The 26387-nt window shown below is 36.2% G+C and overlaps 1 protein-coding gene across 1 annotated transcript in view; it reads left to right on the plus strand.

Moving 5' to 3' along the window:
- The window catches only part of MYT1L (myelin transcription factor 1 like), a 301089-nt gene that overhangs the window by 19109 nt on the left and 255593 nt on the right, over positions 1 to 26387 (plus strand). The window contains exons 2-4 of the mRNA XM_072634320.1: positions 18346 to 18400; positions 18583 to 18616; positions 18921 to 18983. Coding sequence (XP_072490421.1) covers positions 18346 to 18400; positions 18583 to 18616; positions 18921 to 18983 — 152 coding nt within the window. The remainder of the gene's footprint in view (positions 1 to 18345; positions 18401 to 18582; positions 18617 to 18920; positions 18984 to 26387) is intronic.

Here is a 26387-nt window from a genome sequence, read left to right on the forward strand (position 1 = left end):
TCTCAAAGTTTTTTTATTTGATTATATAAACAGTAAAAATAAACTTCAGTTGAGTTATTTAAAAGTCACAAATAATGGGAGAGAGCAGATGGATTGGTTCATTAAAATTTGTGAGTACCTGAAGGGAGGGACCATTTTTTATTTTAATATTTTCATGGCTTTGCATCCTTGTAATTTGAGAATAAATGTTCTAATTCTTAAAAATTAAATTTAAAAGTCAGATACTTATATCATCATGATCAGTGTTCTTACTACTTTCAGAGAACCTGAGCAAGGGGAAGAATTAAGAGTAGTTTTGCGTGTATCAAGAGGAAAGACAAAAATTTGAAATGTAGTGATACAATTTCTGACTTGGAATAGTCAACTGACCTTGTGGACAAAACAAAAGACATTTAGCAGCATGTTTTAGCAAAAAAACCAAATAGCAGTAAAATGGACTCAGAAGATCTGGATTTTAGTCCTATCCTTTCCATTAATTAGGTGTTTAAACAAATGATTTTATTAGCTTGGACCTCAGCTTCCTCAACTGAAGAATTAGGAGGCTTGTCTATTTGATCCCTAAGCCTTCTTCCAGCTGGAAGATTCAATGACATTATCAGCTACATTCCTATCATTTTTAAGCAACATTCTTTGCTTTTGTCTCTGATTCACCTTTTCTGATCCTATCCTATTCCCATTAAGTTATTCAGATACAAACATTAAGATTCCTATACCATTTTTGGAACTATCTTAAGTAATGTATTAATATATACCATCCTCCTTAAACAGAGGCTCCAGGAAGAGCCTTCTACCTCTAATCAGAGACATGCCCCTAGAAACAAAAAGACTACCCAGGTACAATTCAGGGCTAAAGTGATTTTCCAGGATGAAGTTATCTGGGGCATGATGGAGAAATGGAGAGGAAAGCAGCATGGTAGGAAATGAGGAGATAACTGGCCTGGGTTGTTAAATGAAGATTCTAGGAGAAACCCACCACCCTCCAATCAGGGAGAAGAGACCAAGGCAAAAGGTACTTTCAAGATGTGAGTTTCAGGAGTGAAATTATCTTCCAAGATGAAGAGGTTTCTGGGGCATATTTGGAGAAGTCTAGGGAAGTATAGCTGTGTGAGAAAATTCCTAAAAATTAGAACTTTACAAAGTAGAATTAGGATGCTCAAAGTAGATTCCCTCCTCTTGGAATTCTTTAAGCAGAGACTGGTTGAGTAGTTACTATAGTATTTATTCCTTTGGAATATGGAATGAACTAGGTATCTGGTGATGTTCTTTCCAGATCTAAATTCTGTGATTTTATAATTTTTCTATAGGGAAAAATCACAAATATGCAAATAACTATAAATAAGGGGAGAGAGGTTGTTTGTTGTACTGTATAGAGAGGACCACTCTTGGAATCAGGATTACCTGGGTTCAGCTATTTATTCTGAGATATAATAGCTTTGAATCCATAGGCAAAATATGTAAACATCTCAGGATCCCCAAACAAATGCTCCAAGACTATAGGTTAGAGAACAGTTACCAATCTGCATTGGTGGAGTGAATTTCTATATCAATAAAAGCACAGGTACAGACCAATACAAGGTAAAGTTGTTGTATTTGTCCTTTGTTTTCAAACAGGACCATGACATCAGGGAAATGATAACATGACTTGCAGTTGACTTTGATTTGAGTGAGGGAGAGATGTGCAAGGTCATCAGCCTCACTTTCTTCTCCTGAGTCATCTGTATCCAGTGACCAGATATTCATTAGGTTGACTGGAGATGGCCCAGGATGCAATGGGAGACCCATGCCCTTTTAGGCTAAGGCCTTTTCAGGTACTCACTTAAAGTGAGGTAATGCCCATTCAGGGAATAGGCCTCACCTGTTTCAGAAGTGAGTTAAAGATTGGCCCCTTTAATTAAAAAGAAAATAAAACAAGACAAAATAAAAAAATAAGATTGGGAGGGTAAGACCCGCTGGGTTGCTGTTCCAAAGAGAAGTAGTTACCCTTGACATTCATTCTAAATTCACTCAAAGCCAGGAGGGCCCAAAATATGGTTATTGAGTGGAGTTTGGTGAGAGACCCATTGTGGTTGAATGTATGAGCTTCAGAGTGAACTGAGGGAACGGAAGGAAGGAAGGAAGGAAGGAAGGAAGGAAGGAAGGAAGGAAGGAAGGAAGGAAGGAAGGAAGGAAGGAAGGAAGGAAGGAGGGAAGGAAGGAAGGAAGGAAAGAAGGAAGGAAGGAAGGAAGGAGGGAGGGAGGGAGGGAAGGGAGGAATCCAAAGGGAGGTAAATTTCCAGTTAACTTGGGGTTTACAAGGTAAAGTAAGATAAACGCAAAGGAGAAATCCAGATAATCTATGAAATATTTGAAGATGAGAAGATCACTTTCACTTGAGAGTGGAGGAGGGAACATGGAAGTGTTTGAGTGTCTTCAAGGACACTCAAAGGAAAGGAAAGACTTCAGCACCAGGAAGTTGGGGGAGGGAAGAAGAGGCCCTCTTCCTGTGCCTAAGAAGTGACATGTGCAAAAGCATGGAATTAGGAGACAGTAGGAAAAGAACAGGATAGACAGGCAGTTTGGAATCAGATTAAGGAAAGCCTTAAGTGGTAATAAGCTCCACCATGACCATGCTCCATGGCTATGCTCAATAGTCAAGGGCATGATTTTAGTCTTTAGATGCAGATAAAATATCTCTGATAGCACATAAATGTCTTTGTAACTAGATAATACATTGATAAAAGATTTGACTACAGAATGTTTCTCCCCTTTAAAAAATGTACCCATCTTAGAATGAAATCATAATCCTCTGACATGGAAATAAATAAATGGAAATAGTAGAAATAAATCTACCTACTCCAATGTGTGGTTTGTCCCATGCTCCATCTCCCACCACTGCTTCTCCAAAGCCTGAGGGAGAAGAGGAACCCCAGCTACTATTCTTCCAGAACAGGGTTGTTTTGCCACTTCTGGTTGCTATGAGACTAGGTGCTCTGATGGGAACTTTGAAACTGCAGCCTCAGCCATCCATAAAATGAGAGGGTTGGACTAGCTCATCTCTAAGGTCCCTTCTACCTCTAAATTCTATGATCCCTAGACCCAAGAGAATACATGATTGATATCAGCAAAATCCTAAGCCACTGATAAATATTGTGTGTATGTAGATACAGCCTTAGCTGTAGCACTTCAGTATTATTTAATCAGCAAATCTATATTGAACACCTATTGTGTGCAGTGTACTGTGGAAGATGGGGAGTAAGAAACTAGACTAATTATAGCTAACCTTTCTGTGCTACTTTATGCATATATTCTATTATTTGGGTCTAACAACAGCCCTATGAGGTTGGGGCTATTATCATCCCCATTTTACAGAGAAGGAAACTGAAGATCAGAGACATTATAAGTGACTTGCTCAGGGTCACAATGCTAGTAAATGTCTGAGGCCAAGGTTTTCCAGATTCCAAGTCCAGCATTCTATCAATTATGCCATTCTGCCTCCTAGAAGAGGTAAAAGACACAATCAGTAGCTTATATTATGTCTAGAAAAATAATATTTGTATGTATGAGGTAAAAGCAAAAAAAAACCTGAAATGTCATGTAGATAAATGTTATATTCAATTTTCATATTTCTTTTTAAATTTATTTATATATTTTAACATTCAAATTCTCCAAATTCTCTCCCTTCTTCTAGTCCCTGTCCCACCTATTTTGAAGGCAAACAATATTTCAATTAAGCATGTGAAATTATGTAAAACATATTTCTATACTGGCCATTTTTTTTAAACTAGAAAAATAAAGTGAAAAAATTATATTTCAATTTGCACTCCGAGTTCAACAGTTCTTTCTCTGAAGATGGATAGCATTTTTCATCATGAGTCCTTTGGAATCTTTGGGTAACTAAGTTTTTCACAGTTGATCATTGTTACAATATTGATGCTACTGTGTACAAGGATTTTCTAGTTCTGCTCACTTCACTGTGCATCAATTCATATAGATCTTTTCAAGTTTTTCTGAAATCATCCTACTTGTCATTTCTTATAGCACACTAGTACTCCATCACAATCATATACCACAACTTGTTCCGCCATTCCCCAGTGGATGGACATACCCACAATTTCTAATTCTTTGCTATCACAAAAAGAGCTGCAATAAATATTAGTCTTCATATTTCTTGAATCAGTGTGGCGCAAGTGACAAGAGTACTGTTCATGGAGTCAGAGGAACTGAATTCAAATCTTTTCTGCTTCTGTCACTTCCTGTTTTACCTAGAGCAAGTTACTTTGTACACCCATAGGGGTTTCAGTTTCCTCATCTATAAAATGTAGAAGTTGGATTTAAATGATCTCTATTGTCTCTCACAATTCTAAATCCTATGAATGAGTAATGTGTGTAGATTTGCCATACAGACAGTGAGTCAGTCAGTCAACAATTATTTATTGAGTGCCTACTATAGTATATGTCAGACGTTATGTTAAATGCTGTGATATAAAGAAAAGCAAAATAGTCTGTTTTGCAAGGAGTTCTAATGGGTGAGATGCAATGCAAACATCTATGTACAAACAAAATATATAAAGGATAATTTGGAGATGATCAGTGGAGAAAAGGAATTAGCATTAAAAGGGACTGGGAATAGTTTCTTGCAGAAGGTGGGATTTTAATTCAGACTTAAAGGAAGTCAATTAAGTCAAGAAACAGAGATAAAGAAGGAAAGAATTCCAGATATGGAGGAGATCCAAAGAAAATTCAGATTCAGGAAATGGAGTCTTATGTTAGGAAGAGCAAAAAACCAGTGTCCGTGGTTTCTTAAGCATTGCAGAATATGTGAAGACTAGCAGTGGATTCTTGACTATTGCAGAATATATGAGGATTATTATTATTATTAAGCTTAAGAAGGCTGGAATGGTAGAAGGAGCATAGATCATTAAGGGCTATGAAAACCAAACAACAAATTTTACATTCAATCCTGGAGGTGTTAAGAAGACACTGATCGTTACTGAATAGGAACATAACAGAGTCAGGCATGTACTTTACAAGGATCAATTTGACAAATGAATGGAGGTTGAATTAAGAGTCAGGAAATTTGAGATACAGGGATCAACCAAAATTCTGTTGAAATAGTTCAAGCATGAGGTGATGAAGATCTGCATCAGGATAGTGGCAGCATCAGAGGAGAGATAAGGACGTATATGAGAGATGTTATACGGGTAAAATCAACAGGACTTGACAAAAGATTAGATATGGGTTAGGGAGTGAGGAAATCTAGAATGACACCCAGATTGTAAACCTGAATAAATGGAAGGGTAAATGAAAATCCAGCAAAGGAGACTGAGAAGGAGTGATCAGGTAGTTAGGGGGAAAATGAGAATAATGTTGTGTCATGGAAATCAGGAAAGAAAAGAGTATCGAGGGGAAGAGGGTGATCACTAGGTTTAAAGGCTACAGAGAGGTCAAGAAGGATAAGGATAGAGAAAAGGCGACTGGATTTGGCAAAACTTTAGAGAGCCATTTCAGTTGATTACAGAAGTCAAAAGGCACACGATAAAGAGCTGAGAAGTGGAAAAAAAAGTAAATGGAAGCATCAATTATTGATTGCCTTTCCAAGGAGTTTAACCACAAAAAGGTAGAAGTCAAAGAGAGGCAGAATTAGGCTAATATTAAAAAAAAAAAAAAAACCTCTCTAAAAATGAGACCTTTCCAAAGTGGAACAGATTGTCTCAGGAGGTAGTGAGTTCTCCTCTACTAGAAGCATTCCAAAAAAGATTAATATCATAGTCACCACCCTAGTTCAGGCCTACATCACCTATTTCCTAGTCTACTGTAAGTTAGCATTTTGCATCTTTGACTTTATCTCTTCTCCTCTCCAATCTGTCTTTTAAACAAATAGATATTACTTAATCCCAAGTCTTAACATGGTGCTCCCTAGCTTAAGAAGCTGTAGTGGTTTCCTCTTTCATCTAGGATAAAATACAAATGGCTCTCTTTGGTTTTTAAAATCCTTCACAATCCAGCTTCATTTTACCCTTCCTTGGTTTATTTCACATTTCTCTTTGTCCACTTTACATTCTAGTCAAACTAATCTACTTCCTGTTCCCCATTTATGACACTCCATTTTGCATCTTCGTATCTTTCTATGGGCCATAACCCATGCCTGGAATTCATTCATCACTGACCTCTGCTTCATAGAATCTCTAGTGTCCTTCATAGCTCAGCTCAACTTCCAGATTCTCTAGGAAGACTTTCTGGATCACCTCAGGGACCAGAGCCTTTCTCTCAGAAATAACTTTGTATCTGTTTTGCTTACATTTTCTCTTTAATTTTCTGTGTATGCATTGTCCCTTTCCTGTAGAATATAAACTCCTCTGGGGTAGGGATTATTTCATTTTTGTCTTTGAATCCTGAACTCCTGGTTCTTAATCAGTATGTGATGAAGAAATGAACTGATACATTTTTGTTCAGTTACAGATAAGACTCCATAACCTTTCCAACTCTGAGATTCTTACTTTCAGGGAAATGACAGGTAGGCTGAAATAATCAGGAAAAGCATAGAAGAAAATAAAGGTTCTGGGCCCTGATGGACTGATAGCTTTCAGCTAAGTAGAGAGGAAGACATGGGAACTTTCATGTAGGGAAAGGTTTTTGTTGGTTGTTTGTTTTTAAAATCATTGGTCCCGCCCACTGACCCCCATCTCTACTTGGACAAAATAAACCAGCAAAAATACAATAAAACCTTATCATAAATATGAATAATCCAACAACAAATTCCCTGATTTTCCATGCCTAAAAATAAATGCATTTGCATTTTAAGCTCATCATCTGTCTGGCAGAAGGTAAGTAGGTTTCATTTTCAGTCTTCTGGAAATAGGTCTTGTCATTCCATTGATCTAAGTCCTAAAGTCTTCTAAAGTTTTTTTTCAACTTTTTTTGTCATGAAAATTATACTCTTTCTCACTTAATTCGGCAACAGCTTATAGACATCTTCTTGGTTTCCTCTGAAACTATTTCACTATTTCTTATAGCATAATAATATTCCATTACATTAACATACCACATCTGTTTAACCATTAATTCCCCAAAAGGAGGACAGTCCTTTAATTTCCAGTTTTAGCAGCTACCAAAAAAAGTGTGTGTGTGTGTGTGTGTGTGTGTGTGTGTGTTGGTACATCTAGGTCCCTTTTCTCTTTCTTTGATCTCTTTTGCATATAGGCCTCTTTTGCACATAGTAGGAGGATAACTAGGTCAAAGAATACACACAATTTAGTAAGTTTGAGGGCATAGTTCCAAATTGCTTTCCAGAGTGGGTGAACCAATGCACAGCTCAAACAACAGTGTACTAATATAGGAGAACTTTTCATACGAGGAAAAGTATACATTCATAACCACTTGCCCATATATCTCCTAGTCCTTTCTCATTTTGCAGGAAGGGTCATCTTGTCTGATGCATAATTTTATTACTACTTTAAATGATAAGCTTAAATGATAAGCTATATATTTGAACAGTATATACACAAAAAGATATATGCATAAATAAAATATTATAAATATATATTCATAAAAATTACTTTTTATCATTACTATATTGCTTTGAGTTTCCTAGTCATCTGGATGAATATATACATATATGTATACATATATCTACATATAGATATGTATATTCCTATACATATATAGTGTTATATTTATCTAAATGACATGTATTTATACATTTGTTATATATAGTATTATAAATATATTACATAATATATAATATTACTATATTAAAATATATTAATCTAAATGACTAGGGAACTTAAAGTCATGATAAAAAAAATAACAGGCAAAGCTTTTGTTCATACTTTGTCTAAGTGATTTGTGATTTCATCTTGTTGAAGATGACAAGGATCCAAGGTGGCAAAGCAGCAGAAGTAAAATGAGGTCCTTTTCCCTATCCAACTGTTCCAAAAAGAGTTATAAAATGTACCAGAGTGAATCCTAATGAGAAATTCAAGAAAAAAATCACAATGACTCATTTTTTCCATCTCTAGTCAGCATAGACATTAGAGGCCTGTGGACAACAGAGATAGGTTCTGGTCAGGCTTACACCACAGGAAACATTCAAGCACAGAGAGAGACTATGCACGAGGGTAAACAGAGGTTCCAAATCCAGTGTGGATGGGCCTAAATTTCTTTAAAATGAATAAACTGGTGCCCACTGACAACTATGTCACTCACTATTCAGTTCTAATTCACACCAGGACAGACTGGGGAGACCTTTGCCTAGAGGTCCAAGACAAGGAGTGGACATGGGCATTAACTAATGTACTCAGAAAAGAGAAAGTGCAGATGTAAGCAGCAGCTCTGTGACTCAGAACTTCTCAAAGTGGAGCAAGATCTCAATTCCAACTCTCATACCAATCTGTAGGCTACAGAGGAGAAACCAGAGCAGGAATCCCAAACCAAGAAGCAGCAAAAACTGCTGCCACTCTGAACCAGCAGAGATTTTGTTTGTTAACTAGTGGCTGAATCTAATAGCAGTCTACTGAAACTCTAAAGGGGGGATATGAATAGGTACTTTGCTCAGACTCAAACACAAGAACTTAGAGATCAGACTAGGGATGGAGGCAGAGGAGCAACAGTCAAACTTACCCTAGACCAGAACACTTTGGAAGTCCTGAAAGCTTCCAGGTCCCTAACCTGAGCTATCTCTGAGAGAGTAGAATAACATAACTTATAAAATTCCAAGAAAGCAAGAATAAGATCAGTCCAGACTTCTCTCCAGAAGTATGTGGAACCAGACCCTATATTGTCTGAAGTCAAAGAATGTTAAAAAAAAAAAAAAAAGGAATCTTACCATAATAAGTTTTTGTGATAATAGAGAAGCATAATACACAAACCTAGAAGAGAATGATCCACAAAGACGTTGTGGATCCACAAGCTAATAATAATCCACAATAATCCTCAAGCTAAGCCTCAAAAAAAAGCATAGCTAGGGTACATGTTCAACTAGAATTCCTGAAAAATTAAATTAGGAATTTGAGGGAAAGCATTAAGAAAACTGTTATAAATGAAATGAGAATACTAATGGGAAAAATGGAAAAGAGCAATGGAAAAAAAAAGAATAATAAAGACAATTAATAACCTGTCACAAAAGTACAAAACCTTGCTCAACCAAAAAATAAATAAATCCCTCAAAATTAGGACAAATAGAAATCAACGAGTCCTTGAGACAACAAAACAAATGTAAAAACAAAATCAAAATGTACAAGAAAATAAAGAGTATCTCACAGCAAAAACAACTAACCTGGAGAACCAGATTGAGAGAAGATAAGTTCAAAATCATTAGACCTAAAAGCCAAAAAAAAAGAGCATAACCTATCATATTTTAAGAAATCATTAAATGAAACTTCTTAGAAACAAAAGGCAAAGTAGAAAGAATACACCTTTTACTTCCAAAAAGAACCCCCCCAAACTAAAACTCCAGGCGTATTATAATCCAAATCCAGAGTTTCCAGGTAGAAAAAATAAAACTACAAGAATCAAGAAAGAAATCTTTCAAGTACCAAGGAGCCAGTCAATATCATACAAGATTTGGAAGCAATTGCTTGAAAGAGCAGAGAACTTATAATGTGATATTTCAGAAGGTAAAAGATAGAGATTTAATGCCAAGTGTAATTTAGCTAGTAAAACTGAATGTAAACCTACAGGAGAAAAAAAATAGATCCTTAATGAAATAGAGGGCTTCCAACCATTTTTTATTGGAAGATGAGAATGGTATAAAAATTTTGAAGTGTAAACACAGTAGTCAAAAGAAATATAAAACAGTAAGCACATGCAAACAAAAATGATAAATAAAGAAAACTTGTTTGCATTCTAATATAAGGAAATGATACATATGTCCCTCTGAAACTCATCATCAGGGGCCATAGAAAAAGTCTAATTAGAGAAAGGTGGCCTGACAGTGGTTCCATCATGTCTTGATGATATTAAAGGAAGAATGGAGAGATAGACAAAGAGGAATACTTTGGGGAAGAAAAGTTAGGAAAAATTATCTCATATAATTAGGTACACAAGTAGAAGTCTGTATAAGGAAGGAAAAAGGGACGGGGGAGTGGGTGACATTTGAACTTCATTGTCATCTGAAGTGGCCAAAGGAGAAAAGAATGCACATAGTGTTGGCTACAGAAATGAATTTTTACTAAACTAGGAAACAGAAGGAAAAAGGGAAAAAGGAGAAGGGCAGATTAAGGGAGGTGTTAGTCTCAGGCAAAAAAAACCCAATAATTCTAAGGCTATAAAAATACTTATAGCAGCTCTTTTGTGATGACAAAGAAAAATAATCTGAAGAGATTATCATCAACTGGGGAATGACTGAACAAGTCATGGCAAATGGAATACTACTATATTTTATGAAATGATGAAGAGACTTGATGAAAAGATGAAAGACTTGAATGAAATAGTAAAGAGTAACGTGAAAAGAGTCAGGAGAATAATTTATACAATGATATCAATATCATAAAGACGGACAACTTTGAAAAAATAGAAGTTCTGATGAGTGTAATGATCAATAATAACGAGGGAGGATTTATACAGATAGATGTGATGGAGTCAGATAATTAGACTTTTTTTTGGATACGACCAATGTAGAAATGACTTTTCTTGACTTTGTATGTTTGTAACAGGGAATTTGTTTTTTTTCTTTCTCAAAGAGGATTTGGGGTAGTAGGAAAGAAAGAAGGAAGATTTTTGCTGATTGGAAAAAAATAATTTTAAAAACATGACCATATTGAGAGAAATGTAGCATGTACTTGACTGAAGTCGAAAAAGCATTTCTCTTCTGTTTATCAAAATCGTACCCCTCTAAGCAGAACAATCTAAACTTTTCCAGTAAGGTTGTTGCTATTCTTTTACTCAAAAATCTTTCAGTATGCTTCAAACTACCAACCACCTCATCAGAAAGTTTTATATTGCCTATAAACTTATTTAACTCACTGATAGAAATATGGAGTAATATTGAATTAAGGACATGTCACTATTGAGCAGTGCCGAAATATTAAACCACTGATAGCTCTTCTTTTATTGATCCTCCAAACCTGTACTTTTATTACCTAAATATATCTCAGTTGATCATTTATGTTCCTATAGAATCATAGAAAGTCAGATTCAGAAAAGTCCTATATCTGAACAGGAATTACTTCTATAATATCTCTAACAAGTGATCATCCTGAGACACTGCATGAAGACTCCAATAAGGAGAAAATTAGTGCTCTACATTAAGATGGTTCTAATTATTAGAAAATTTTCCTTATGCTAAACCCAGATTACCCTTTCTGCAATTTCTACTCATTGTTTGTTTCCCTATTCTCTGGGACCAAGCAAAATCAAATCCCTCTATCCCACAACAACAAATCAAATACCTAAAATCAGCTAACATTCCTTACCCCACCCACAATCCTGTCTTCTAAGCTCAAGACTAAGCATCCCCAATTGGGAGAAAAAAAGAGTGGAAATCATGATAACATAACAGCTGTTGCTTCCCTCCTATCTATAGACCTGTCACTGTCCTAAAAGTGACATAAATTAAATTAGCTTTGTATGACATGATTTTCAAAAAAGACCTGAGACAAACAAAACTAGATATTTTAAATTCAGCAACTTCTGATTTTGCCCAATGTTTATTTAATAGTTAATTTGATATCCCTAGTATTCATGCAAAGATTTTTTTTTATCAACTTTGAGCTTGTCCTTCCATATTTTAAATGTTGGACCCTTACCAATCTTTAAGCAACTCATTTATCTTCTGTGAGCTCTTAAAAGCAATAGCTAATGCCTCCATAATAACTTTAACCTTGTATGCCATTAAAGGCTGCATCTAGGTGATTTATTCAGATAATCCTTGATGAGTTCTTTTGTTTCTCTTCGCACTTGTCTTCCAGCCATCCTAGCACAAATCAATCAATGACCTGCTGAGCAAGTGTTCTGTGCCTAGCACCGTATCAAGTAGCATTTGGGATAGAAGAAGACAATGGTCTTTGCCCTCAAGGAACTTACCATATATTTGAGAAAACAATGTCTAACAAAAGTGAAATAATCAAAGAGCAGCCTCAATTTCTTCAGCTTCATTTCTCACCTAGCTGTAATCCTTTGAACTTCTCTATCATGTCCCTAGGAACCTTATCATCCTATAAGATTGAATGAGCCTTGGTCCTCACACCTCATCAGTCCCCTCTGCCCCTCTGATTGGAGGGCAGAGCAAAGAACTTGTCTCAAAACTTCCATTTAAGGAGAGTGAACTCACCAGCTATCTCTTCATTTCCCACCCGTGTGCATTCCTTTGGATTTCTCCACCATGCCCCTTCTATCTCCATTCCCTTCAGCTTCCTTTTGTGTGTTGTTTTCCCTCCATTAGATTATAAACTCCTTGAGGGCAAGGAGTGTCTTTTTCGTATTTCCTTTCTCAGAGTTTAGCACAGTGCTTAGAACATAGAAGGGACTTTATAAATAAATGTTCACTGACTGACTGTAAAATGAGAGGATAGGACCAGTAAAAACTCTCAAGTCTCTTCCAGTTGACTATGACACTGATTCTATGATTCTGAATATCAGTGTGTTTTTGAGCATATACATACATATACATGTATATATGTATGTATACATAATCTGCATAAAATTATATAAACGCAGCATCTTAGGTTTTTAAAATTTTATGTAGTCAATTGTCAAGCGAATACCTACCTGCCAACTATTTTATACTTAACCCTATTAAAAAGTCAGAATACACATAATATCTTTCTAAGCATTCTAAACTGCTCAGAAGGCTATCCAGAGAATTAAGTTCAATTCAGAAGCCCTAAAACCAATTTCAGTTCTTTCAAAGTTATTTAGATCCTCCAAAAACATTTCAAAATTGTTTTGCCTTCCAAGGGTTCCCATTATTTCAGAACACATTCTTCAACCTATCCTTTAAAACGGCATTCATAGTCCAGTTCTAGGTATATTTATAGAATTATTTCCAATTATTCACCTTCATGCATGCTATGTTGCCCCCAAACTGGCCTCCTTACTTTTCGTAAACTTGGCACTCCATCTTCTTCCCCTGTGCCTTTGCACAGACTGTCCTTGAGCACCTGGAAGGCTTAAGCTGTTTTTGTCTTTCTTTGTATCCCAGTGCTTAACTGTTAGTGCCTAACACACCATAAACCCTCCCACCTCCACCTCTTAAAATCCTTAGATTATAAATCCCTATATTGTGAATAGTGTGTCACTAAGTAAAATTTAAGCTTCTAAAGGGAACAAAAGGAGTTTGTTTTATTTTGCTTTGCTTTGTAGTCTTTAGCACCTAGCTTAGTTTCTTTCCTGGAGAAGGTTCTTGATAAGTACTTGTTGAATTAAAATGAACTGTGACCCAGTGTTTGCTTTTTGCTAGCGTGAGTCTCCTAAGCTTACTTCAGTCCAAACCATCACTTTATATAAGATCACAGGCTTTCAAGTAAAACTTAGAAGTTATCTAGTCCAAGACAAAGAAACTTAAGTGACTTGCAAGTAACTTGAATCCTATCCAGAAATGGGATCTAATCCCAGAACCTTTACACTTTTTAGGGAAGACATGGGAACATATATAGGTCTGGGAGGTATGGAATACCACTATATACTACTACTACAGTAGTTTCAAAAGAAATAAACGCTGCTCACCTGGACCCATATGCCATGCATTCAGGAAGACTGAGGTTTCTCATGAAAGATGCCAAGTTATTATTGAACCTTTATTCTAATTCAGCATTATTTTCATTTCCGGCTTCTGTGGTTTTTGCAGGTTTTAACATCACTTTTAAATCATTAAGCCCTAAAATGACCATAGAACCCTAATCAGAACCTGCATAATGCTGAGGTTAGTAGAATGGCCTTCCTTTTTTTATATTACTTTAACAACAATTACTTTATTTTACTTTAACAACAATTACTTAAACAATAATTCATTTTTATAGTATCTTCTAGCAACCATACTACTTTTCCACTGAGAAATTTAATCTGTGCATCTCAAAGTAGAAACTCTATAGATGAAGAAACAGAGTCATCCAGAGTACCCTACCCTCAGCCCCACAAAGCATAAGAATGTTAGCAAAGATATGCCTAATTGTAAGCTTATGTTGGGTCAACAAACATTTATTAAGCACCGACTATTCAAGGAACTGTCCTCAGTACTGAGTCTACAAATATTAACTTAGCCCTCAGGGAGCTTGGCATTTAGTAGAAGAGCAATGACATGTGCAAGATATATGAAGAGAGCAAAAGTTACATCTAGGTAGAGTTCTCAAGGAAGGTTTCAGGAGGGAGAGAAGGCTTTCAACTGAGATTTGAAGAGCTGGAGAAGGTAGTTCCTTTTCTGGGCCTAGAGAAAAAAGTATTTGGACACATAGAGATCAGGACAGAATGCTGGACATGGATTCATCAAGATCTGGAGAAAGGACATTGGGGTCCAGTGAGGACCAGTGAGAAATTCTGTCTTCAGATTTCCATAGCCTCTTACTTGTGCCTTTTTTTAAGCCCTTATTTCATTCTGTTTTGTATTATGGTTATTTGAATATTTTGTATTATCTTCTTTACTAGAATAGAGAAGGGGGCCTATTTTTATTCAACTTTGTATTCTGCATAGCACCAAGTACAAAGCTATTTAGTAGGTACCTATGGATATTTTTACTGAATAAATGAAAGAATGGCTTTAAAAGTACAAACCAGTTTATATCTTTCACTTTCTTGCTTGGATCACAGGTTTTAGAGTTGGAAGGGACTTTAGAGATTATTTAAATCTCACACCTTCACTTTATAAACAGGAAACTTGAAATTTGCAAAAGTCAAATCATTTGTTCTAGGACTTAGGTCATAGAGAATATGTAGCAAAGCCCAGTTAAATATTAGTGCTCCCTTCACTAAACCATTTTACCTTCCTCCAACTGTTCAAGACCCTTGGAATTTATTGTGAATGTTATCTTTTGGTTTTTAGTTAATTTAGAAGGATTTTGTGGAAAGTTAATATTAAATTAATTTATTTCCATATGTGTCTACCTAACCTACTCCACTGATTGACTTTCCTATGTTTTAGCCAGTTTTGAAAATTCCTGCTTTTGTAGTGTCTAAGTATACTTAGATCTGATATTCCTAGCCTAGGTCTTCTTTCTCATTTTTTTTTCACTATTTTCCCTAAAGGTAAAAACCCGCTCTTCCTCCAGATCACTGTTGTTATTTTTTTCTAGCCCTCTAAGGTAATCTTTTGGTAGTTTGACGTGGTACTGACTAATTTACATATTATTGACATTTTGATTATATTGACATTATACAACCATGAAGAATTAATATCACACCATCTATTTAAATATGTATTTATTTCTCTGAGTGTTTTGTAGTTGTATTCATATAGTTCCCATAAGTGTCAAAATAGGTAGACTTCTCAGTATTTTGTATATGCTATAACTGTTTTGAATGGAATATATTTTTCTAGCTTTTCCTTCTGGGTTTGTTAGTAAAATATAGAAAGACTATGGTGTGTGTACCTATGTTAACATTGAGAGAAATGATTGTTTATCTCTCATATTAACAGCAATTATTAAAATTGAGGAGACCTCAGTTTTTTTTCCCTGTCCTACTTCCTTGTCCAGTTGCTCAAGGACAGGGTTTATGGAAGGTAGGATTAACCTTCTCTTCATTCTATGGATATTGCTACTTCACACAACACTAGATCAGATTTCTAATCTAAGGGAAAACTCCCTTCCTGCTCTGGGTAGGGAATAAATTCTTTGAATAGATTGCCCAAGACTGAGGGTAACTTAAAAACAGATGACATAATCAAAGTTCGTTTGAATAGGTTCAGCCCCTCATTGTAATGTTTATTCTCTTATTAATTGTTAACCAGAGTTGATTGCCACCCTTGAGAACACCCCTCTTTCAATGGGCATATAAACCATAAGACAGTAGCCATGATTGTCTTTGGACTAAGAGAGAGACAACCAAACAACCAACTTTTTTATTAGTAAACATGCTGGCATTATTAATAAAGTGATTAAGGTATCCAGAAATTATGTCTCTTCAACCTTTTAAATGTCACAACATGAAAGTCTTTCCTTCAGGGATTGGTATGTGGAAACAAAAGGTTTAATAAGACTGGATGTTTTCCATGCCAAGATTATTATATACTGAAGTTGATGTCTAAAAACCCATGTTACAAAATGCAGCTCTTCAACTATCCGAGTGAGGTGGCATGGTGGCTGTTGGAGACAAGGTGAAAGCGCTGGTAAAATAAAGTCAAAAGATTATACCTGTGAATATTTTATGTGTATACCTATTTGTTTTATTCAGGTTATCCCATCCCCATGACTTTCCCCAAGTAACTGGAAGCTGACTACATAGCAGATACTGTACAGTGATACTGATTGGTTAAAAATAGTTCCCACAACTCAGTTCAGAATTGAGAAAGGCTTATTAGCACTTTAAAAATGATTTCTAAAAGAAGATGATGTCATCTGCTATAGAAAAAAAATCTAAGTCTGCCTATTTCCTACTTACATTTTCATAATGGATACCATTGATACATGCATAGAAAAAAATCACAAAAATATAGAAATGAGGGAGTGGGCAGCTGTTTGTATGACTGATTATTTTTTCCAAAATCATTTTCTATGGTCTTCTCTCCTGGAAGAAGGGGAAGATATGCCCCTCTTTGAGATATCTTTAGATTACGTAGGCCATAACACAAATTTCTTCTGTATATAGAATGTAAGTCACTTGAAAGCAGGAACTATTTCATTTTTCTATTGGTACCCCAAGAGCTAAGCATAGTGATGATCCCATAGCAGGCACTGAGTAAAGGTTTATTCATCAAAATGATTGATAAAATTCATCAGATCAAATTAGGAAGTCTGTTATTCTATATTATTGTCTGTTTTTCCATAGTATGGTACAGAACAACATGTGTCAGTTCCTGACATCTTTATTCTGTTTAGAAATCTGAACATGGACACATGGATAGGGCAGAGAAATCACAGCTCAGAAAACTGAAGTCACATTCATGTCATATATAGAGATGAGCCATCTTTTCAGTGGCTTTTCACTTATTGGTCTCTCCAGTATAAATAAGGTTCCCCAGTAAAGGTTGCTAGGTAGATCTGCTGTTAGCAAATTATTAATATATTATAAAATTATTTATTACACACATATGTTACTATATGCCAATGATGAAATGTCCAAATCTGTTCAAACAGATCTGATTTATGAATTTGAATGAAAACTAAGAAGCATAGTTCAGTTAGATAGGATATGAGATTTTTGTTTTCTCTCTTCTCTCTCCCTCCTCTCTGTTCCTTGCTTTCTCCTGCACTCTACCTCTCACTCTTTCCCTCTTCTCTCTTCCTCTTTCCCTCTCCCTCTCTTCCCCTTTCTCCCTCTCTCCCTGTCCTTCCATCATCTCTTCCTCTCCCTCTCCCTGTATCTCTCTCTCCCTCTCAACTCATTTTTTCTCTCACTCACTCCCCCCTGCTTGATTTTGTTTTTGTTTCTGTTTGGTCATTCCACAATCTTCTGTTTTAGGGAAATATGTCTCTAGGCTTTTTTTTTTCATCTCATTTTGATCTTCATAGATAGTGATCATGTTATTTAAGAATTCTCTCCTATGGTCTTAGCTACCAATGTGTAATAGGAGGCATATATGTAACTGCCCTCTGTGCAGGCCCTCATTTTTAAGCATTCCTATGAAAGGAAAGAGGCTAACAGGGGTGGAGACCCTGCAGCCTTGAGGCCATATATGGCTCTCTAGGTCCTCAAGTGCAGCCCTTTGACTGAATTGAAATTTCACAGAATAAATCCTTTTATTAAGGGGTTTGTTTTGTGAAGTTTGGATTCAAAGGGCCATACTTGAGGACCACACATTCCCCACTATTGGAGGATGAGGGAGAGGGAATTCCTGTTCAGGTACATAATGAACTAATGAGCATCTTACTTTTCTTCCAACTCTCAGATTAAGTTGTCTGAGTGATGGACACATCTGAAAGTACATCTCAAAGTAACCTCAGCTGTCTTGTAAGAAAAACTATTTAAAAAGGAGTAATACAATGTATTTGCATTTTTTTAAATATTCTGAAAAAAAGATGCAAGTCTGTTGATTAAATATTGCCAATGATGAAGCTTTGGGGGTGGGGGAAGGCAGGCAGTATTTGCCATTAAAAAATATATCTAAGTTTCCAGAAACTCACTCCTCCACTCCCATCCCCCTCCCAAGAACTTCATTTTGCAGAATAAAATGGAATTAAAATATTGTCAATAAATGGTGAGGGAGCCGGTACCACTCAGTGCATTGATAGTCTGTGCATGCAGGATAAGAACATTGACTGCCTGCTAATCTATTCCCAGATGGAGGTGGATGCCGACGAGAAACGCCATCGCACACGCTCCAAAGGGGTTCGAGGTACGTCCACTGCTTCACTAAATCACTGGAGGCTCCTGCTCAGGGTGACCTTCATCCTCCAGAATTTCTTTGCAAGATTCATTCTGACCCCTGCTTTTACACAACCTTTTTGGTAATTTTCTCTAGAAGAGGGATACTTGTAATAGATGATAAATTTTTATATATTTTCCATCTCTCTGCAGTTCCCGTGGAACCAGCCATACAGGAGCTGTTCAGGTTAGTGCTTTGAGTGTAAAATGTATCCCCATTAGCAATTTAGAAAATTCATGCCTTTTAATGGGTATAATGCACTTTCAAGTTCATTGGTGCTTTGCTCATGCCCTGCTGCACTGATGAAATTAATTCCCCTGAGACTCGCTAATAAAAAGCATCCCCCCTCTTTTTTTTTCCCCTTCAGTTATTTGATTTCTCTCTTTCTGTCTCTGTTGCCCTCCATCTCTGCAAAACCTACTGCCTGCTTTTAGTATAATCTCTCGGCAGCACACAACACCTCTCTAATTAATTCTCTTTCTTTTTTCAGCTGCCCCACTCCTGGCTGTGATGGTAGCGGTCACGTTAGTGGCAAATATGCAAGACACAGAAGGTAATACTGGTGTTCTTTCCACAATATAACTGGAAGGGTTTGGTGACCTTGTTAAGTGACCGGAACCAAATGATGAAAATGACTGGTTGAGTGTTCTTGGAAAATAATACATTTCGTACTCGGGGGTTTTTGTTTTGTTGGTTTTTTCCCCTTTTTCTTTCCCTTTGAAATTCCCTCTTTGTCTCACACAGTTACAGCATTTCTTAGAATATGAGCCAACCTGACCATCGCTGCATGGCATAAAGTCATAATAAGAGAAATCAGCACAAATTTTGATTAGCCAGAAGCTACATGCACACACATATGCAGACAGATACCCTCACCCATTTTGATATACATTTTTCTTGCCAGTGTGTAAATGATGATCATGTGGATGACATACTGAAATGACCCACCATCCCCCATCACTTCACTGTGAACTCTGCTTTCTTGCTTCTATTTTCTTTCATTTTCATCATGGTAGGTCTGTAAATCATGTATGGCAAATTAAAATGTGACCTTGGTGACATTTTAGTGCTACTATGACTTCTGTCATTTAACATAGTTAATATCAGGAAACAAAGCATAGGCTTTGGAGCGGAGGCAGTCATGTGAAAAGGTTAGCCTCAAAGGTCAAAGTCGGGGACAGATCAGTGATAATGAGACTTGGAGATCCAAATGATTATATTATGCTCATAAGAAGTGTTGCTCTAGCTCCTCAATGGGAATGAACTGCAGAGACCTCCAAGAAAAGAATGTGTTTAGATTATTATTGGGAATAAGACAGCAGAACCAAATTATATATTATCTAACTATAGCTGAAATTCATATAGCAATCTAATCTTTCTGTATTTCTTTATTTGGGATGGGGGGCAGCTAGGTGGTACAGTAGATAGAGCACCAGTGCAGGAGTCAGGAGGACCTGAGTTCAAATCTCACCTCAGACACTTGAAACTCACTAGCTGTATGACCTTGGGCAAGTCACTTAACCCCAATTGCCTCATCCTGGGTCATCTTCAGTCATCCTGATGAATATCTGGTCACTGGATTCAGATGGCTTTGGAGAAGTGAGGCTGGTGACCTGCACAGCCCTCCCTCACTCAAAACAAAGTCAAGTGCAAGTCATGTCATCATTTCTCTGATGACATGCTTTTCTTTGGCAACGAAGGACGAACACACTTGGGATGGGGTGGGGGGCAAGTATTTGAAATGGTTCAGTGTGGTAGCCTCCAGAGAAAACCATAACTGTTAGCCCTCAGTACTCAAACATTGGTTATAATGGCTGAGAACATTTCACACATAAGAATATGGTTGAACACTGGTGTTTCTATGAAAATTGGTATAGAAAATTAAATATCAGGCAACATGACCGCTGTTATTGTCACCAGGAAGTCATGACATTTATCGCGGATTTTTATGCATTTTTTTGAGAATGTCTATCTTTAGCCACTTAAGTAACAGAAAAAGAGAACTGGTACAGCAAAGTAGACAGGAGGCTGATATTTAAGTCAGGAAGATCTGAATTCAAATCTTCCCTTTTTCACATAGTAGCTATGTGACTGTAAGTTACCGAGCCTCTCAGTGCCTCTAAACAACTCTCAAAGACTGTAAGTAATAAAAAAAATTCTGATTGATCCCAGTAAAGGAACTTTACTCATTGAGACAAAATAATAGAACCAAACCAAAACCAAGAAGAAAAATGTAAGTACAAAGTCATTATGGAGTAGGTTAGTAATACAGCTTAGGTTCCTTTTAGAAAATTAGAGTTGACTGTCACCCTAGAACCTAAAAAAGCAACTTTATTTCAGTATCAAATAAGTATTTCTTTTTCAGAAATATACAATAGAAAGCAAATGATTATTTCAGTTGTCTTTCAGGAAAATTAAGGGAGAGAATTGTTAATTACTCAAAAAATTAGTTACTATATTGTGAGGAAGCAAGAAAATTTTAAGTTAGAAAGAGAATGCATCTGGTTTGTCTCACAATGGCTGATGTTTAACAAGAACAAAAGAAAAGATAGCTCACTTTTGTTTGCAGGAATAATGTAACTAAAATCTAGAGTTTTTAAATTATTTAAATAATTTTATGAGACCACATCACACTTTTTACCTAAATGGAAAATACATCATTGTTTATTTCCTTTTGAATACAAAGCAGGTGTCTAGTTAATGAGTGGTACATGTCTTTCTATTATACTTTCTTGACCTATCCCAGTTGAGTAAAATTGGTAGTTGAATAATAAGGCGTTATGTACAAAAGGAATTACATCATATGACTTGTGAAAACATTTTATTAATTAGATATAATTTGAATGATTTCACAACAAAAATTTGTTCAAAATAAAGTTTTCAATTTGCTATTTACACATTCTTTGCCAAACTGCATACTCTTTATGTGAGTGTACAAATGTGTGTATACACCTGTGCATATGAAATCTTATAGACATCTTATTGCAAATGAACAGAACATGTAATAGAAGCAAGGATTAGGAAGGTTAGGTGTACTTAAAAGATGGTAATTCTGCATCTTGCTTTTGAGACATGATTCTGGTTTATCACTATGTGAACAGCCTGAATCTTAGACCTGCTAATTAGATGAAATCTTGAGGAGAACTCAGAAATGCATGTAAATTTAGAAATGTATGCAAAGAAATCCCATTTTTTAGTTGCTAAAGTTTCTCTCTATTTTTGCTATCTTAATTATCTATGCACCAGTCAGATTACATCCCATCAACAGACTTCTGATTAATTTGAATAGGAATTGCTGACAGATAACATTATAGTATATTGGAAAGAGCACACTTTGAGCAGTTCAGTTACCAATCATGCCTTCAAAGGAATGACAGTAAAGCATGCCTTCCACCTCTCAAAAGTGAGGTGGTAGACTATGGGTATGGAATGAGACATCCATTTTACTGTATGGCTGATGTCTTGATTTGTTTTACTAATTTGCACCTATCTATTATAAAGAGAAATTACTCCTAGTGAAAGAGAGGGATTGAGGTGGATCATTGCAAAGCGATGTATTATTTTTTACTGGATAAAACATTGAAAACAAAAAAAAAATAAAGCTAACACATAGTTTCACTTCTGGATCTTGAAATTCTCATAAAAACAATGCAAAATAAATCTTGCCCTGCTTTTTTATTTTAAATTTAAAAAGAAATGTACCTAGCACCTAAGTTCCAATCCCTTTTCTGCCTTTGTATGACTTTGGACAAATTAGGCTACCAACATGAACTTCAGTTTCCTCATCTACAAGATGAAAGAGTTGTACTAGATAATATTTAAGATGTTTTACAAATAAAAAAAAATCTATTATTCTGCTTGTTTTTCTTTTTTGCAGAAGGAGAATTTATATTTATGCTTCTAGTGGATTTTTAAAAGATTTTTTATTTTTCATCTTATAAGGATGCATATTGTTTATTTGTGGGGAGAGAGAGGCAACTAGGTCGCACAGTAGTTTGAGTGCTGGACCTGAAATCAGGAACCCTCATCTTCATGAATTCAAAGCCTACCTCAGATATGTGCTAGCTGTGTGACCCTGAACAAGTCACTTAATCTTGTTTGCCTTAGTACCTCGTCTATAAAATGAGCTGAAGGAAATAGTATATCACTCTAGTATCTCTGCCAAGAAAACCCTAAATGGGGTCACAAAGAGTTGGACACAACTGAAAAGTAACTGAACAACATATATATGCATGCATACATATAGATACATACTCACACACATACACATATATGCGTGTATGTGTTTATATATCCAGAAGGTGAAAAAAATTGTATTTGCTTAATAGTATATGTTTGAGCAAAGAGAGAGGCAGTATGTTGTAGTGTAGAAGGCAGACTCTGCGTTTTCATATTGACTCAGCAATTATAATCCATGTGATCTTGAGCAAGGCATTTCTTCTCTATGGGCCATTGTTTTGTTTTGTTTTGTTCACCTTAAAATGAGGTGATCAGACTAAATGATCCTCTACAAGTTCCCTTCTAGTTTTAAAATTCTCAATATTCTAAATATGTATCCTCCCTCCCATTTTTGTTGCTCTTTTAAAAACATAATATTTTGTCTACCCTTCTTTTTAAAAAAGATTTGGCTTTGAGTACATTTTTTAAAATTAATGAATTTCAACGAAGATAATAATGTTGCTTAATTCATACAGTAATTCAATTTACTGCAATAATTGAAATACCTATGTTTCATTGTAGTGACTACTTCCTCTTCCCATGTACTCCACAATCCCTTTACACCTTAGCAGATAGTGTTCATGGACTGCTGTTGCCAAAAATAAATAAATGAAAATGAATACATAACCTGATAGCCAGTCTTCTAATTAGCCCCTTGTTAAAGGATATCCATTTCATCACCTGTCCCATACTTAAAGCTTTTTTAGATTGGCAGGATCTACCAAAACCTGGGTCCTTCTAGTATATCCCCCAAGGAGCCAAAGTCATTTCCACAATGTACTGTGGCACTGGAGGAAGATTTTAGCTGAGTAGCTCAATTCACTTTGAAACAAAAATTAAGTCCTTTAGTTGTTTTTTTGGGAAGAAACAGCAAGTTCAGAAGTTAGATGTCAATTTTACTTTTTGTGAGTTCTTAATCCCAAATCTATAATTATATTTTGAAAAATCCAAAGGATTTTTCTAAGGAAATTTCTAAGGAAATTAAAACACATCCAATCAGATGCATGGTACAAAATAATCATTGGATCTATTTTGAGTTATAGAATCATAGAAATAAAAAAGAACTTCAGAAGTCATCTAGTCCAACTTTAGTCTAATTACCAAATCCCTTTTACAGCATAATAATGATGACTTATGTGTCTTAACATCATAGATTTAAAGCCTGAGATTATATAAAATTCACCTAATCCAGTTTTCTTGGTTTATATATGAAGAAACTGAGGCACAGAGCAGGGAAGTAACTTGCCCAAATTTGAAAGAAACTTTGTGGCAAAGTCAGAATATCAACCTAGGTCCTTCAACTGTAAATCTAATGCTGAGAGTATTTTATAAGCATTACCTTATTTAATTTTTACAAGACAAATTTCTATATTAAATAGTACCACTACAACTATTACCATTTTACAGATGAGAAAACTGATTCCTAGGAAGATCAAATAACTTGCCCAAGATCACATATCTAATAAACAGCTGAACCAGATTTTAAACCCAGTTTTCTGATTCCAAATCCAGTCATTGCTTTTCCCACTATGCTATATTGCCTCAACAAGTATATCCCTAATAAGTAATCTTCCAGAATCTTCTTGAATACCTCAAATGGCAGTGGACACATGGGAGAGAACTCATTCCATTTTTTGATAGCTCTGACGATTTGATGATCTGAAAATTTTTTCCTTGCATGGAGCTAAAACCTGCTTCCCTGTGGCTCCAAGTCCTAGAATGGAATAAAACTAATCCTTTTTCAACATGACAGTCCTTCAAATACTTAAAGACTGCTCTCTTGTCTCACTTGAGTCTTCTGTTCTCTAAGTCAAATCTATTCCCCTGCTCAGAAAACCTTCAGTGGATCCCTGTTACCTCTAGGATAAAGTAAGAGCCAATTATCATGGCATTTAAGGCTTTCCACAATCTGACTACCACCTGCACAGCTAGGAAGTGCCTGAGGCCAGATTTGAACTCAAGTCCACTTGACTCCAAGGCCAGTGCTCTCTCCACTGCACCACAGAGCTGCCCCAGCTTCCATCGGTGCACAACTCAGGTGTCACTTCTTCTATGAACATATCCCTCTGCATCTACCCCTTATTTCTAGTACTTTGTCCATCCTCAGTTTTACTTCTACAATACTTATGTGGAAAATATTGTATCCCTGAGTAGAATGTCAACTCCTTTAGGACAGAAACTGTTTCATTTTTGTCTCTGCCCCCAATGTTAAACCACAATAGCTGACACATAGTATGTAGTTAGTCCATATTTGTTGAATTCTCTGTGGCATGGGTTTGAATCCATTGACTGTACCTAGTTACATCCTCATTTGTAGGGCATTTAGAGGGCTGGACACAATGTTTCAGATGTGATCTGATAGCGGAAGGGGGCGGAGCACAGCTAGTGGGATTATCATCTCATGTTCTGGACACTGCCGCTCAGCGTAGCCTCGTTCCTTGCTTTTGTGGATGTCATTCCACTCTATTGGCTTAGGGCAAGCTTCCAAAAAGCACTAATTTTGGAGTCAGAGTATGGTTACAGATCCCTCCATGCTTTAATTAACATTTGGACAAGTTAGCTCCCTTCTCCTTAACTCATCCCTAAAATGAGGCTATTGAATTAGGTATGAGAGACTATGAAAACAAAGAAAGGCAAAGGCATGGCCCCCATCTCCACGGTGTTTACATCCCAAATGGGGATATAACATGGCAATTAATAATAATGATAATAATAATATCCCTTTGAGGTATGTAAATTTTAGGTAGAATGTGGTCTTATTAGGAAAGCGGGAGGGACAGGACTAAAAAAGGCCTCCTACCGAAGATGGAATTGGAGCTGAGACTTGAAGGGGACCAGAAAGTGAGGTTGATGAGGGAGAAAATTCCAGGAAATATGAAAAGGCACAGTCTGGAGTACTAGTGCCATACGCAGAGAACCCCAGAAATGGCAGTGTCTGGACTGTAAAATGGAATAAAATATAAGAAGTTTGGAAAAATGAGAAAGGATCTAGTTGTGAAGGGCTTTAAATGTCAAAAATAGGAGTTTGTATTTGGTCTTGGAGATAATAGGGAGCTGCTGTAGATTATTGAGGAGAAAGAATGATATGGTCAGATTTGCACTTTAGGAAAATGGTTTTGGTGGCTGAATGAAGAATGGTTTGAGTAGGGAGAGATTTGAGCAGGCAGAGCAACCATGAAACTATTGCAACAGTTAGAGAGTGAGGTGATGAGCATGGCACCTGAGTTAACAGAGAAAAGGGAACATGTTATAAAGATAAAATGACAAGTTTTGGCAACAGATTGAATAAGTGGGATAAGTACAAGTGAGGAGTTGAGAATGACAAGGAGAATCTCCTAATCTTCCTGGGTAACCGCAAGGATAGTAGTGCGCTCAACAGTAGTTCAGGGGAAGGTTTGAGAGAAGAAAATTACTTCTATTCTGGGATATCTCTGATAATTCAGTTCTAGAGGTCCAAGAAGCAGTTTGTAGTTATGAGACAGGAACGTGGAAGAGAGATTACAGCTAAATAAATCTGAGAATCATTTCCCTAGAAGTTATCATTTAACCTCTGGGAGTTGATGATATCACCAAAGAGGGAGAGGATAAGAAGACCCAAGAAAGAGTCTTAGGGGACACCAAAGATGAATGGTCATAATTAGATGAAGTTCCAGCCACAGAAACCGAAGAAGTGGTCTGAGAAGTAGAAAAACCAAGAAACAGCAATGTTAGAGAAACCTAGAGAAAAGGGTAAACCAGT

This window comes from Notamacropus eugenii, chromosome 1, assembly GCF_028372415.1.
Source record: "Notamacropus eugenii isolate mMacEug1 chromosome 1, mMacEug1.pri_v2, whole genome shotgun sequence".
NCBI classification, from domain to species: domain Eukaryota; kingdom Metazoa; phylum Chordata; class Mammalia; order Diprotodontia; family Macropodidae; genus Notamacropus; species Notamacropus eugenii.